At 40.9% G+C, this 15,822-nt stretch overlaps 1 protein-coding gene across 7 annotated transcripts in view; it reads left to right on the forward strand.

The window, feature by feature from the left end:
- Positions 1–372: 372 nt before the first annotated feature.
- POLA1 (DNA polymerase alpha 1, catalytic subunit) overlaps positions 373–15,822 on the forward strand; it is a 298,535-nt gene continuing 283,085 nt past the window's right edge. For 5 of the 7 annotated variants that reach the window (XR_016037010.1, XM_088834552.1, XM_088834555.1 and 2 more), the window contains exons 1-8: positions 373–528; positions 5,205–5,329; positions 7,751–7,847; positions 8,954–9,034; positions 13,394–13,509; positions 14,242–14,304; positions 15,162–15,254; positions 15,692–15,779. Coding sequence is in view for 6 of the 7 variants with exons in the window: in XM_088834552.1 (XP_088690678.1) it covers positions 486–528; positions 5,205–5,329; positions 7,751–7,847; positions 8,954–9,034; positions 13,394–13,509; positions 14,242–14,304; positions 15,162–15,254; positions 15,692–15,779 (706 nt within the window). In the remaining variant the exon portion in view is untranslated. Of the gene's footprint in view, positions 529–5,204; positions 5,334–7,750; positions 7,848–8,953; positions 9,035–13,393; positions 13,510–14,241; positions 14,305–15,161; positions 15,255–15,691; positions 15,780–15,822 lie in introns of all 7 variants that reach the window. The other 2 variants (XM_088834553.1, XM_055437532.2) reach the window with 2 other exon arrangements.

Below are 15,822 nucleotides of genomic sequence, written 5' to 3' on the forward strand. Positions count from 1 at the left end.
CAGAGAAACAAAGTATCAGGCAAGATTCCGGATGCGCAGCAGGAGGCAGTGGTTTTTCCCAGGCTCCTTGGAAACCCGTTCAACCACGCCCACCCTGCTGCCGCCCGCGCCTCTTGTTTGGAGAATCAACCCTCAGAACCAGAAAGCTCCTGCTCCAACGGGCCCAAATTGTTTCCCATCAGCATGGGTGCGCCTGCGCAGTGAGTCTTCAGGCGGCTCTTTTTCAGCGCCCGACCGCTTCCTTTTCCTGCTCTTAACTGCTGCCCCCTCCGCTAGCTCTTTTCCTTAAGGGGTCATAACCCGGCGCCAAATGCGCGCCCGCGGGAAGGCCGGGGGCGGGGCGCCGCGCGGCGCAGCACTTCAGTGGCCTTCCGGACGGAAGTCCGCAGCCTCTGGAGCCTCTGATTGGCTTTCTGGGTGGCGCCTGTCTCGGCCCCCGCGCCAGTTTCGGGCTGGTTGGCGCGGAATCGGAAGACTCTGGGACCATGGCGCCCGTGCACGGCGAGGACTGCGAGCAGGGGGCAAACGGTGAGAGATGGCCCCGCGTGCAGGGTCCCGGGTTGGGAGTGCGGGAACTGTGGTATAATTTCAGGTTGTGGGAACTCTGTTTTATTTTTTCTCATGAAGGCGCTCCCCCGCCCCGGGTTGCTCCTTGGGTCTCTTTGGGCGCGGACCTCGGACGTCCAGGGCTGGAACCTATCAGGCCTCGGACAGGGCTTCCTTGCTGGGCCGTTGGGTCCTGGCAAACCCGAGTAACTCCCTGCGGGGCTTTTTGTTTGGGAGGCTGCCTCACCACTGTCACTGTGGGTCTCCGCACTTGTCTGCCTCTTGATTTCTTTTGGTGAGTCTATCCCACGTGCTGGGCAAACACCTTCACTAGACTGACCCCGGTGGGACAGTCTTGGCCGAAAGTATTTCTTTGCTCCCGCTAGGAGTGCTGGATAGGTTGTTACACATAGTAACGAAGCAGGAAAGAAAGCTGTCACCTGAAGATACAAACACGTTTTGTCTTTTTTTAGGTAATGAGTTTCCGCTTTACACAGTAACAGTTTCTCTTTCAGGGTCTGTGGAAAGTTCTTAAAGGGCCGCATAGAAGTAGTGCTCGTCGTCTAGTCATCTGAGGTGAAGCTTCTAAAAAAAATGCTTCAGTTTAGCAGCATTTCGCATGCCCTGTATATTACTCCGTTTTCAGTGGTAATCTTCTTTTTCCAAAAATAGAATATAGAAATATAAATGGATTTTTCTGATTTTTGAGCAGTGTGCAACTAACGTGTGACTTCACTGCAGTGAACTTCTAACTTGAAATCAGGTGCTTCACTCTCTGCTGTCACTCAAATACATCACCATTAATGAGAACTTGTGTCCTAATCAGATTCTTTTGCATTCCCCTAGTTGTGAATCACAGATTTCAATTTGTTCTTCTAGCCTTTCACTTTTTAAGACAATTTGTTTTGGAGAGCCGACTAGCCTGGATTACAAATGGGATGTAGGATGTGAGTACGTGAATAGTCTTTACAGTCTTCCATCAGTGACATGCCACTAAGCCCTTTCTTCACCCTAAAAACTGTTCCTCCTTGGTGAACATCAAGAAATCACTCTTCGGAGGACACTGCAATCTTGAGATCCCTCTTAAGTCATGGTGTTGATTAAGTAGTGGCTGGGACTTGTGACTGGAATTTTTCTTTTCCTGCCGAATTTGAAAGATTGTCACCAGAAAGACTTTTGCAGGCTCTTGTCTGTCTGCTTTGGGGAAGGGTAGGGGGTACTCCAGATGTAATTGTGAACCAGATTTTTAAACTTCAGTAACTGGATTCTTTTTTTCATGCTAATTCTTTTTGGCTAATTTACCTACTTGAAGCATTGGAGACATATACCAAAAGGGAAAATTTAAGCTTTTTTTCCCCCCCTTAAGTGTTAGAAGGTGGGCTGGCAGTAAAAAGTTGAAAGGTCTATAAGTAGCTGTTTCTGTATATGAAGATGGATCAGGGAGAGTTTAGTGATTTAAAAAATCAGGTACAGTGGTTCATTCAGCAAATATTTATTACGTACCTACCAGGTATAGGTATTCTGTCAGGCTCTGGTGTTATAGTGGTAGGTAGGTTGGACATGGTTTTTGTCTTCATGGAATTGAGATGGTAAACATGTAATTATATGTGGTGCTATATTGAGGCTTCCCTGAGTAAGTGGCTTTGCTTTATTTTTGCTTTCTAGAATCTAGAGCCTTTTAGTGCTTAGTGTGGGGTGTCAGCGTGTGTGTGTGATTATGCTGCATCTCTGCACATACACATTAAATGAGTTTGTTCTGTATTGTTGAGTACAAAGTAAGCCAGGTATCTTCATCTAACTCTAAACTTTATGAAGCAGACATGATTATCCCCATTTCACATGTGAGGACCCTGAGGTTGTGCATTAGTCTGTCATTGCGTATACTCTATAGGAACCAAGTCTAGTAGACTGAAACTGAACAGGAATTTATCAGAAGTGGTCTTCAGAACCTCTGGAGAACCAGTCTCTGAGCAGTGTAGCTAGGAACATTGCTTCAAATCTTGCCCCCAAAGTGGTTCATTGAGGAGGTTACTGCCAACCATAGCAAGTACTTGAAGTTAGAGCCTTCAGGTACCCTGGGACATTGCTGGCACTGTTGTTCCAGGTACTCAATCCTCCTGTAGCTGTTGCTACTTTTGGAATCTTCCGTTAGTCCTCCCCCTTTCCTTGTCATGCTAGCTTCTGATTTAAAGTCTGAGCAGATATTTGTAATTGGAGGACCTATTTTATATACCCATGCCCTAGCTGCAGGGGCATAAGGGAGGAGGGATTTCACAGTTTCAATATTGGGCAACTTGAAAAAACAAGACACCTGGCCACCATGGCTCAGAAAGGTTAACCGGTTGTCTCATGTCATCCAGTAAGTGGCAGAGCCTGGTTATGTTGCTGCTTCTAATCTCCATTCTCCCACTCTGTGCTGTCGTGTCCAGCTTACCTTCCACAATGACTTCCTCTTGGTTTCAGAACACACCTTGCATTTTCATCCCTTTGTAGCTTGGCTCATGCCTTTTCCTTTGCTTGTGCCCCCTTGTTGCCCTGTACTCTGATAGTGAAGTTCTATTCCTCTTTCTGTGATGGAAACCTCCCCTTGTGAAGCCTTGTCTGATTTCCCAGGCAAAATTAATGGCTCCCTTTTCTACATGTCCTCAGTACCGGGTTCTTACCTCTCATGTGGCACGATCTTTATATGATGGTGGGAGCCTCAGGTCTTTTTGCTTTCCTTGACTGGGAGCCCCTTGAGGACTCGCAACTTTGTCTTATTTGTAATTGTATCCCAAACTCGTAGAGTGGCACATCCTTGCCTGTGGAGTAAGTCTTTTTGAAAATCTATAGATTTTGTTAGGATAATCTGACAAAGGAGTCAGGGGGATCTTGAATGGAATACACCGAGGCCAGCTTTTCACTCCCAGGGGTCATGTTAAGTAATCTCCAAAACCTTGTTGTGTAGGTCTGCTCACAATTTTTTGAAATCATTTGAGTGTCACTCAAGATTTTGTGGCTGTCATCCTTAATGCTTTTCTGAAAATGGATTTAAAAGTCAAATGTGAAAGTGAAACAATAGCTTGAGATAAAGAGAGATTCCATTTCCAGAGAGTTAGAAAAAAAGTATCTAGTTACACCTCACCTTTAAGACAGGGTTGAAACAGTTGAAACTATTTTAACAGGGTTGTAACAGTTTATTGCCAGCACTTGGTACATGTTCTGTAAATTGCATCTTCTGTTTCAGTCAATACTTAGCCAAAGAGCTGAATGTTGTTATGAACATTCCAGTGGGGTTGGAGCTTTTGGGATGCCTGTTATCAGTACTTCTCCTTTTCTGTGCTTACTTCTTTTTATAAAGTAATTAGCATCAAATACAATACAATATTCAATTTCACAGACATAGGTGGCAGTCATGCTGAGCCTCAACTCGTGGCTGGCAGGCAGCACTGTCTTGTTTGCTTTGAGTATTCATCAGCTGGCATAAGTCTTCATTCTGTGGGTGAAATCTTTTTAGTAACTGTGAGGTGGTCAGTTTATGATGACCCAAAGCGTGCATAATTCAAAAGTTGAATGACTGACTAGTGAGGCCCTCTGGTACTTCATTAATTTCCCACAAAACACATGACATAACCAGCAGCATGAGATCTGGAAATCAGTGATGGAATCAAGAATCTTCTCAGTCATCTTGGTTGAATTCTCCCAGCCCCCAATTTATCCTTCCTTTGAAATTCCAGGCATGTTATCTGTGCTTCTGTTGGGGCATGTGTTTCTTCTAAAAGTTGCTCTATAGTTAGTTGCTACTTACAGGCATACCTTGCTTTATTGTGCTTTAGATACTGCACTTAAAAATTTTTTTTTAAACAAATTGAAGGTTGTGGCAACCCTGCATTGAGCAAGTTTGTTGGCACCATTTCCCCAACAGACTTTGCTTATTACTTCATGTCCCTGTGTCACATTTTGGGAATTCTCACATTTTTCAATATTTGTTAGAGTGATCTGTGATCAGGGATCTTGGATGTTACTACTACAACTCACTGAAGGCTCAGATTATGGTTAACATTTTTAGCAATCAAGAATTTTTAAAGATATAATGCTTTTGCACACTTAATAGACTGTAGTGTAGTGTAAGCATAACTTTTATATGCCCTGGGAAATTTTAAAAAATTCACATGGCTCACTTTATTGTAATATTCACTTTATTGGTTATGGTCTGGAACTGAACCCACTTGTATCTCCGAGATCTGCCAGGTATCTCCCCTGTTAGATTGTAAATTCTGTGAGTCTGGGGCCCTGTCTTATATTTGTGTCTCTCAGAGGGGCAGGTAATTTGTAAAGAGCAGGTGCTCCTCAAAGCCTTTCAAATGTTGATTAATAGAATACCAAATGAATTGTCCTTTTGTAATCACTTAATGGCCTGTCATTTTGCTTGGAAAGGTTATGGACTAGGCTGGTCTCCCTTGAGTGTCTCCAGGGGATATCAGTTGAATTTGGAATTTTTCTCCTAGAGGAAAAAAAATAACAGTTGCTTCTGCTGAGAATTTCTGCAGAGCCCCAGGAGCTGCAGATTTTGTATATTGAACTTGTATATTACTACTGGCTAAAAACTGTTGCTTTGTTTTTGAGGGAAAATGGCTGACAGGTTTGTAATGTCTCAGATAAATTTGGCTTCTTTTCAGCTGTGTCAGATTCCAGGAGTTTTGTAGCTTCCCGATCCCGGAGAGAGAAGAGATCAAAGAAAGGGCGACAGGAAGCTCTGGAAAGACTGAAAAGGGCAAAAGCTGGTGAGAAGTATAAATATGAAGTAAGTAACCATTTTTTCCTCTATGATTCATCTAATTCATAACCTGTAGGTAATCTTATGTCACCTTTGTTGCTGATTAGAAATATGCCTATATTTCAAGTTTCTTGTAATAGTGATTTCTTAATCTCAAGCACACTTGGGCATGAGGCAGATTTACAGGTTATTGGAGACTACTCACCCCTTAAAGTTCCTTTGAGATACCTTATCGATGCTTTTAAAATCCTGAAATGAAAGTAGTCATGTATTTTTTGCCTTATTAAGTTTACTGCATCTCTGCTGAGTTCTGTGGCTCTTTTGAGGGAACTTTGAGATGCTTTAGCTTTACTTAAGAGGTGCTGAGCAGTGTAGCTGACTGAGCACTACTTCTCCTTGGAGAGAACTGTACTTCGTAATCGCATATGCAAGGGGAGCCTGGTGGGGGCTTGGACCTCCCCTCTGCTGTGTCCTGCATGGAGGATTGAATGTGATGTCCTTTTGGCTCTTTCCTTCTACCCACTATTGATGGCCTGGTAAAAAAGCATAGTGGCTACCATCTGTACAACGTTGTCAACTTCACCTCCAGGGTGCTCCCTGAATATTAATATCTTCATAGCCTCATGGCTGGAAAGCCATTCATTAATATGAGAAAATAATAATAATAGCAACTAATGCAGTTTTTCAGCTAACACTGTTGTAAGTGCTTTAACAAACATGTTCCTTTCTTTAATCTTTCCAATAATCATCTGAAGTTAGACACTATGATTAACAACATTTCGCATGGAAGGTATCTGAGGTCACAGTGGCAGAGCCTTGATTGGAACCCAGGCAGCCTGGTTTGAGAATATGCCTGTTAACCATGGCCCGTTGTGTATTGGGCTATTAAGCAAGTAGAAGAGGATTCTTGTCATTTGGCACCATTCCTTCAAGTTAAGGGAGTCAACCGGATCATAAAGGGTTGCTAAAAGGATTACAGTAAATCATGAGTAAAGCATTTTTAATGTAGGTACTTCTGTAAAGGAGTTCTGTGGGGCATTTCAGATGTTGACACAATGTGACTGATTTCCCATTAATCACTGATGTTAATGGCATGGCTCTAAGAGTTCAAGCTGAGCAGTAGCAATGTTTTTAGAGATCAAGTCAAAATGACTTTTTAACTCAAAATGATTTTTAAAAATAGTTTTCTGGTATCTTTTTGATAGTCTGTAAATGAGTTGCTTAAATGAGAGGGTAGAGTATGCCTAGTAGACTTCAGGCAACAAAGCTAACCTTGCCAGTTCCCTCTTCCTGGAAAAGAACATTGGTCAGTACAGTTGGACCAGTTTGTGCTTGGGTTGTCAAAAAACTTAATTTGGAAGGGCAGGTAATTTCTGTTACCAAGTGATCAAAGGCCTAATCAGTATTTGCCAGTGATCCCTGTAGAGCAGATTAAACAGGAGGTGACAGCTAAGCCTAATCCTGCAATTACTATAAGCCCTGTAGGTGTGGCAGAAATCCAGTCACCTCTGCCCATCAGGCTCTCAAAGCTCTGTGACCCGGTGTTTTTTCCCCTAGAGTCTTAGGTGTTCAGATGGAGCTGGTCGTTTCTTCCACCCCTCACTTGGAAAGGCAGAACTTGTCAAGAGAAGGGGGGAGTTTTTAGGAGGGTATGTTTAAGTTCTTGATAACCAGCCCACCAAATTCTCACCTGGGACATTAATGGCCTGTCACCATGGCAGCTGTGGCAGTGGTGTGTGTCTCTCTGTGCTTGAACTGTGCTTAGGTGGTCTGCTTTCTTCGTCAGTAGTTCGTGGAGTTCTGACCTTCTGATGGTCGGGCAGCCATTCCGCACTTGTACTCGATTTTTAACACCTCGAAATGGTTAGGGATCAGTGGTAATACAAACAAGGACCACTCTAAAACCATTTGTAGTGCACCTGTAGAATATAGACTGTGTTTATTTTCCTGGTTTTTGAAGGGGGATGGATGGGGGAGAATTTCCTTTGGAATTTCATTTGATCGGTTGAACAGTTATGGAGATTATTGTCTTTTTGTAGGGTACCATCAGCTAGCGGAAAGGGAGGCAGCATGTCTCACAGATTTGCCAAGAACAGGAGAAACCAATCTTGAAATTACAAATGACTAATCCCCAAAGCAGCTAATGAAGAATTGGCTATAATTCAGTTTGTTTTTTATGAAGTAGATGAGTAATTGATGGTGTGACAAGTGTATTATGCTAATGGAATCATTTAATATCTTATGTTAACACCCACCTAAAAGGAATACTAAGTTAATTGATGTCTATTTAAGGAAAACCCTGCAGTGGTGTTGAATGTCAGAACTCATAATTTGGTTGCAGCTAACTCCTTCAGGCTGCCATTCCATTTTGAATTTGACAATTTTTTCATCAGAATTGTTTAACACTTTCACTCCACTTTGAGCTTTCTCAAACTTGTATGATGGCAGGTAGAGGACTTCACAAGTGTTTATGAAGAAGTTGATGAGGAACAGTACTCGAAGCTGGTCCAGGCCCGCCAGGATGACGACTGGATTGTGGATGACGGTATGTGGGAAGAAGCCACCTGCCAGACACTGTGTCAGTAGCTTTTCATAAGTTCTTATGCAGCAGAGTTGCTTCTTTGCTTGGGCAGATAGATGTAAGGCACATTTGGTTTGGATTTTTCTTAAATGCATGATTTGAGGGTGTGGAAGCAGAACAATGGAAAGTTTTATCGAGGGGCATTTTGGAGAAACCAGACATATACCTCAGACTATAGTATAAATCCTCCAGGAAGTGACTGTGTAGGAGTTTGGAGGAATCTCATACCTGTGGGCTATCTCCATGTGATGGGGTAGAGGAAAATATGTCACAGAATGGCTGTGAGGATTACACAAGACTGTACTCATGAAGAGTGACTTGGGCAGTGAAAAGCCCTGGATAGCTGGTCCGCATGTTCTTATAGCCCTTGTGGAAAGCTCGGTGGTTCCTTTTTGTGGGATGTGACTTCTTTGGGTTGTGTGAGTGCCAACCACGCAGCAGAGAAAAGGGGGTGTAGACTGCGCCTGCCACTGTATTTATGTTCCTACTTCTGTAATTGGACTTGGCTATGTTCCCAATTTGAACTTGCAGACGAAGTTGCTTTTCTGGACTTCTGGTGATCTTGATTCTTTTTATTCTTTTGGTAGAGTAGAAGTACTGTAAAGCATCCTATTGTGGCAAACTTTGATCCTGTGGGCCAAATTATTTCCTAGTTCACCTAAATAGGCATAGTATATAGCTGATCCTTGTACAGCATGGGTTTAAACTGCTTGGATCCACTTATATGTGTGTGGTTATTTTTCGGTAATAAATACCATAGTACTACACCATCTGTGGTTGTTTGAATCCGCAATTGTAGAGGAGCTGTAGATACTGATGGCTGACTGTAAGTTATACGTGGGTTAACTCCCAAGTTGTGTGAGGGTCAGCTGTATATCCGTTGATTTTGACTCAGAAAACCTATGTGAGGGCTGTGTTTCATCTGACTTTTGGTTGAACAGGATTCTGCTGCATTTTAAAATGACGTGGACCAGGAGAACATCTGATTGGGGATTTTTATTTTTTTGTCATGGGTAAAATATTGGCTACGTTTAGAAACTTGACCCTAATATGAAATTTTGTTCCTGCAGATGGTATTGGCTACGTGGAGGATGGCCGGGAAATTTTTGATGATGACCTTGAAGATGATGCTCTTGATTCCCATGAGAAAGGTACCTGCATTTTGTTTTTAAGAGGGCCATTTTGAGATTTAAGGAATTGTCTAAAATTTCAAATGACTTGGTACTTTGACACAGTTTCTTCAGGGGAAATGGACCTACCACAGTTGTGTTTGAGTATAGAGACTGTTCTAATATTGAAAGAAGTGTAGTTACGTAGAAAATTAAACACAGAAATCAAAAACAACCAGGAAATGAAGTTTCACATCTCTCTTATCCAAAGAGTTTAGTGTTACTTATTTTAGAATTTTCAGTTCTGTGGTCATTTTAGATTTGCTGATTTTGAGGGCTACAAGCATAAGTGATGTCTTTTCATTCCTGCTGAAGTTACTTAGGATTTTAGCTCTTTGATAGAAGCACAGTACAATAACAAGGCTTCGAGCGTCTGTCAACTTGCTTTGTTTAATTGAAATTTAAAACGATATGAATGAATGTGTTATATTCTCATAGCTATCACAATCATTGGCAAAAAAAATTTTTGTGTCAACAAGCCCGATTTTGTTCCTGTGAAATGAGAGGTGGAAATTTTCTTCATATATATATATATTTTTTTTTAGCTCATTATTACCACCAAGTGGTATATCACTGGCCAACATTTCTGTGGCTCACTTAGAGCTGGTTTATTTTAGAATAGCTTTACTGAGATATAATTAACATACAATTCCCCTAAAGTGAACATTTTAGTGGCTTTTAGTATAGTCACAGTAGTAACAGCCATCACCATGATGACTTTCCTTACCTCAGAAGGAAATCATACCTGTACTATATAGCTCAAGCTAAGAATGGTAGGCTTTTACCTTTTTAACGAGTGTTTAAAAAAAGAAGAAAAATGGAAAGAAGAATATGCAACAGTTTAAGAGATATGTGACCACAAAACCTGAAATCTGTGCTCTCTCACCCTTTTCAGAAAGTCTGGACCTTAATTTGTAGATTGTTGATATTTTGTGACATTTGTTTACTTTGTCTCTCTTCTACCTTCCCAGACATACACACAGACTTTGTTTTTGGTTAATTTATTGAAACTAAGTTGTAGACAGCAGGACACTTACCTCTCCATGCTTCAGTGGTGATCTCTTAAGAACAAGGGCTTGTCTCCTTAGCTGCAGTACCATTTTCATGATATTATCTAGGATTTTATCCTGATTAAGATCCTCCAGTTAGTCCAATAATACCTTTTATAGCTGTTTTTAGAAGTGCAGTCTCCACTTGGATTTTCATGTCTCTTTAGTCTTATTTAGTATCGAGCAGCACCATCTCTCCTCTCTTCCCCATCTGGTCTTTCATGACACTGACATTTTGTAAGGGACAAGGGAATTCCCTGGCTGTCCAGTGGTTAGGATTTCACACTTTCACTGCCAAGGGCATGGGTTCCATCCCTGATTGGGGAAATAAGATCTAAGATCCTGCATGCCACAAGTGTTTGGCCGAAAAAAAAACAAACACATAAACAAATCAAAACAGGAGCTCTAAAACTGTGGAAAAATTTCATCTCCAATGTTGACTGCTGTTCTTTCTTTGTTTCCTGTTGTCCTTTTGTCTTATACCTGCTAATGTAGACTGGTAATATTGAAGCCCCTAGTGAAGCCTTCCTTGCTAGTCAAATCAGCATTGACTTTCTCTTTTGAGGCTCTTTATTAGGACCTGAATTTTGTTTACTAAACATTTTGACCATTGCCTATATTCTCTCTTCAAACTGCTCCAAATGATCTCTTGACAAAATTAAATTCCCCTGTCTTATGTTTTTCACAAATGTGCTATATCTTTTCGTATTCTTAGGCACATTGAAAAAATATAACAGAAAATTTATCATCTGTGACATTTTGTGCATCAGCAGTGTTTGTACTCATGACCAGAACATTTTCTCATCCCAGATGGAAATCCATACTCGTTAAGCAGTCATTCCTCAGTCTTCCTTCCCTCAGCTCTGGCAACTTCTGATACGCTTTCTGTTTCTGGATTTGCCTGTTTGAGTATTTCATAGAGTTGGAATTATGCAATATGTGACTATTTGTTTCTGGCCTATTTCATTTAGCATACTTTTCAAGGTTCATTCGTGTTACAGCGTGAATCAGTATTTCATTCCTTTTCGGGGCTGAATACTATTAGATTGCAAGGATAGACCACATTTCATTTATTCATTTATTACTTATAGGCCACTTGGGTTGTTTCCTTCTTTCAGTTACTGTGAACAGTGCTGATATGAAGTTTTGTGTATCAGTTTTTGTTTGAACACTTGTTTTTAATTCTTTTGGGCGTATGCCCAGAAGTGGAATTCTGTATACGTATTTTAATTTCCTTCTCTTTCTTACACAAAAGGTATTTTCTATAGATACTTTTGTACTGGGTATTTTTTCACTTAAGATATCCTGAAAATCACTTCATATCAGCACTTAGCATTCTTCCTTGCTTGCTCATTTCTGTATGGCTGCATAGTATTCCATCGATGGATGTACCATGGTTTGTTCATATGGTTTTCTTGAGTGGACATTAGATTTTCAGTAATTAACTCTTGCAGATGATACCACATTGAATAACTGCATACGGTATTTTCCTCAGGGAAAATTTGTAGAGGTGGGATTGCCGGCTTATAGAGTACATGCACATGAAGTTTCATGAGATATTGCCAAATTCTTCTCCATAGGAGTTGTCCCATTTTACACTCCTGTGAGCAACATTTGAGTGTCCATTTAGACACCATGGCCTCGACAAGAGAATGTATTGTCAAGCTTTTAAATTTTTGATCCTCTAATATGTGAGAAGTGACATTTGCATTTCTTTTACACATGAAGTTGGGCATCTTTCTTAAAGCTTCATAGTTATATATTTTTTAACATGAACCATATGTTCATGTTTATTGCCCACATTCCCTTTGGGTTCTGCATTATTTTTTTAAATACCAGTAAAGTTGTTTTTTCCCTCTGCAAAACATATTGCAAAAATTTTCTCCTTTTTGGTCTTTAAACCTGTTTCTGATACAGTTGCATTTATCATTCCTTTCTTTTTTCTTGCAGATGGATTTTGAATCATAGTTAGAAAGACTTTCCCTACAGCCAGATTACAAGGAATTTGCCTTTTTTATTAAAGTACTTGTATAACTTCAGTTTAAAAATTTTGACCTGTGATCTGTTTGGAGTTCACCTTGTGACTTGTAGGATCTTAGTTTCCTAACCAGGGATTAAACCTGGACCCCTGGTGGTGAAAGTACTGAGTCCTAACCACTGGACAACCAGGGAATTCTCCCGTATGGTATTTATACTGATTTATTTCTTTACAAATGTGTGAAAGTGTTAATAGTTGTGTCCAACTCTTTGACCCCTTGGACTATAGCCTGCCAGGCTCATCTGTCTGTGGAATTCTCCAGGCAAGAATACTGGAATGGGTTGCCATTTCCTTCTCCAGGGGATCTTCCTAATCCAGGGATCGAACCCAGTTCTCCTGCATTGCAAGTAGATGATTTACCATTGAGACACCAGGGAAGCCACAAATGAGTAGCCAACACTATGAAAACGTTCATTTTTTCCTCAGTGATTTGAGATGTCACTTTTATTCTGTGTTAAATTTCCATAAGTAATTTGATCTTTTTCTGGACTCCATATTGTATTTCATCTGGTCTGTCTGTATGTTCATATGCCACTACCACACTATGTTATCTGTTCACTCTAGGTCTTTTGTAGGTGCAGGTTGCTCGGGGATGAGTCAGAAAGCGAGAGTAAAATGGACAGTAGTAGGGGAGTTAGCAGGTAGCTTCTATATGCCCAGAAGAGAACACATATGGCACAAGTTGTTCTTTATGGAGCAAATGTCTGCATACTGTTTAGTGTTGCTAGGATCTGTTGTTTCATGTCCCATTACTCTTCCTCATAAAATGGAAACTAGGATGCTACAGTATCACAATGTTACAGTATCACAACGGGTAGTCTTCTTTCTTCATAGTTCAGTTTTCTTGTCAGAGTCAGTATCACACTAAAATGATGATCTCATGAAGGCTGCAAAGCTAATCCCCTGGTTCCAGATGAGCTTGATCTTTTTGTTTCTATGGGAAAATAAACCCCACCTTTTAAAAAGCTTTCTATTCACATTAACAATAATGATCAAACAGTCTCAATAACTCATCTTGATATTTTACTGGCCTTTCTTCCCTTTTTATAGTAACATTCAGTCCAAGTTTCCCTGAATTCAGCCCATTTAAAGGATTATTTCCTATGTACCTTGCATAAAATTTCAGTTTTGTGTTTTGAATTTTTAACATTTTGCTTGTCAGAGTCTCATACACAGAGGGCAGGTGACCATGCTTTTGGTTTTCTATTTTGATTTTTGCTGTTGCGTGTTTCGAAATAAATTCTCTTCCAACAGGAAAAGATACTAAAGCATGCAGCAAAGATAAGAGGACTGTCAAGAGGGCTGCTGTGACAAAACCGAACAACATCAAATCAATGTTCATTGCCAGTGCTGGGAGGAAAACCGTAGATGTGAGTCTCATGTTTTCTTATATTTGCCTCTTCCTTTGTGAAGCAAAGATTCCTGTTTGTTCATAGTTCACCGTTTTTGTCAGATTCCCCGAAGCTCTAAACAGATGATCTCCTGAAGGCTGCCAGGCTAGTCCCCTGGTTCCAGATGAGCTTGATCTTTGATTATATTTAACATTTGATTATATAGATAATAGATGCCCAGTATGTTTTTGTTTTGTTTATTTTTAATATATTTTTTGGTCACACTGCATGGCTTGTGGGGTCTTAGTTCCCCAAACAGGGATCAAACCCAGGCCCTCGCAGTGGAAGTATCATGTCCTAACCACTGGACTGCCAGGGAGGTCCCAGTCTGTTTGAACTCAAATATTTGAGTATTACTTTCCCAGTCTCAGTCACTAAGTTCAGTGTAGATATCTAGGTAGATTGAGGCATCTCCTATCTCAGTGGTTGTGACTTGGAGATAAAAGAGAAAACCAGAAAAGCTGATATGACTGTTGTTTATTTTGGTGATTAGCAGGAGGATTATGGAATGAAGCAGAAAACAGGGCAGGGGCTTGGGGTTTTGGAGTTATGTTCAGGTCGGTGGTGTTAAAGATCTGTGAATAGTAGAGAAGTCCTCAGAGTGAGGGTTGGGTTGAAGAGTGAATGGCCAGGTTCTTCCTTTCCCTGATCCTTACTCTGTAAATGTGAAGTGCAGGACTTTCTCATTCTCTCTGCCTTTTTAATTTCCAGAAAGCTGTTGACTTGTCCAAGGATGATCTGTTAGGTAACATTCTACAGGACCTGAACACTGAGGTAAGTGAATCTCCAGTTGTTGTCAAATATTCAGGTGAACATGTGCTGAAGAAACAATTCAGTGATTAATATGAAACAGCCTTATTGCTAGAACACACAGCAAAATCCAGTGACAGCCCCACCACCAAAACCCCAGCTGAAACAAACCTCCAAACCAAAACCAAGCCCTTCAGATTGGTTTCTTCTCACCATTTTAGGCGAATAATTTCTAGCCACTCTAGGCTCTGTTCAGTGGATTGGGCTGTGTGGGGCTGTGTTTGAGGTAGTCAGAATACACATGAGTCAGTGCTGGGAAGGCACGCTGCTTGCGCTCAGTTGCTGCCGTGTTTGTGCCTGAAATAGATTGAAGCCTGTCAGTCTGCACAGTCAGGCGTGAGATCCTCGTCCTGAATTCCATGTGGGGGTGAGGGAAAAGTTGGTGAGCTGTCCCTCGTATGACTCAGACAGGTTCAGCTGTACTGGAATTTGCACTTGGGCTGTTTCACAGCAAGTCTGAACTCTCAGAGATGTGCTTCTTTCTAAGTGATCCTCAATTAAAATGACTTACACCAACACTATGTAGTTTGGGCTTGACAGTTTTGAAATGTAATATTCTGGAAGGGTAAGGGAGAAGTATGTTAAGTTTTAAAAAGAAAAAAAAAATTGATGAGGGGTGGAGTCAGTATCTATTCTGGTTTTCTAGTGAGTCTCTGGTATTGCTACTATAGTAACCTCACTGCGTGAACATAGGTCTGTGGGGGGAGCAGGGAGGGGAAAAAAGTGCTTTGCTCATTGGGCTTCATTGGGGGAAGAAATGTACTTTTTGTGTCCTGTGGTAAACCAAGCATGGCAGTGAATGTCTGTCTACCCCCTCCTAGACGCCACAAATAGCTCCACCATCTGTAATAATACCAAAAAAGAAAAGATCCAGTGGAACTTCACTGAATCCTTTCTCTGTGCACACCCCCAAGGTATCGTGTGTGGAAATACCTTCAGTCTTGATTTACATTATTGCTTAAAACTTATGTTGTTGCTTTTCTATGTGAGTGAAATGCCTTTGAATTTGTTCTTGTTTTTGTTTTAAATTAGGACTCCTATTTCATTATATTTTCATATATTTCAAAAATAGCATGTGCCTGCTTTTTTCATAGTAAATTTTGTAGTAACTGGTATGTGTTTATTATAGGTATTACAACTGTGCTAAATGCAATCATTTTCTTCCTGGAAACAGTGTTTTTTTTTTTCCTATAAACCTAGGTAACAGTAAAATAATTGAAGCTGTTACATTAATAATACATAAAATCGTTTTATAAATGGGAACTGTCATTGTCTCTGGTCAGGGTAGGACAGTTGCATATTTTTAGTATGCAGCAGTTCTAATTGACTAAACATTTAAAAACATTGACAGGCAGCTCCTTCAGGAAAAACCGCTCCCCCAGCCTCAAGGAAGGAGCCTTCATTAACTCCTGCTCCTCTTACATGTGCTGAATTTGCTGGTAAGTCTGCTGTCAAGCAGAATTGCAAGGGTGTTAAGCAGTT

This window comes from Moschus berezovskii, chromosome Y (genome assembly GCF_049115385.1).
Source record: "Moschus berezovskii isolate FMDL1 chromosome Y, NW_MosBer_1.0, whole genome shotgun sequence".
Lineage (NCBI taxonomy): Eukaryota > Metazoa > Chordata > Mammalia > Artiodactyla > Moschidae > Moschus > Moschus berezovskii.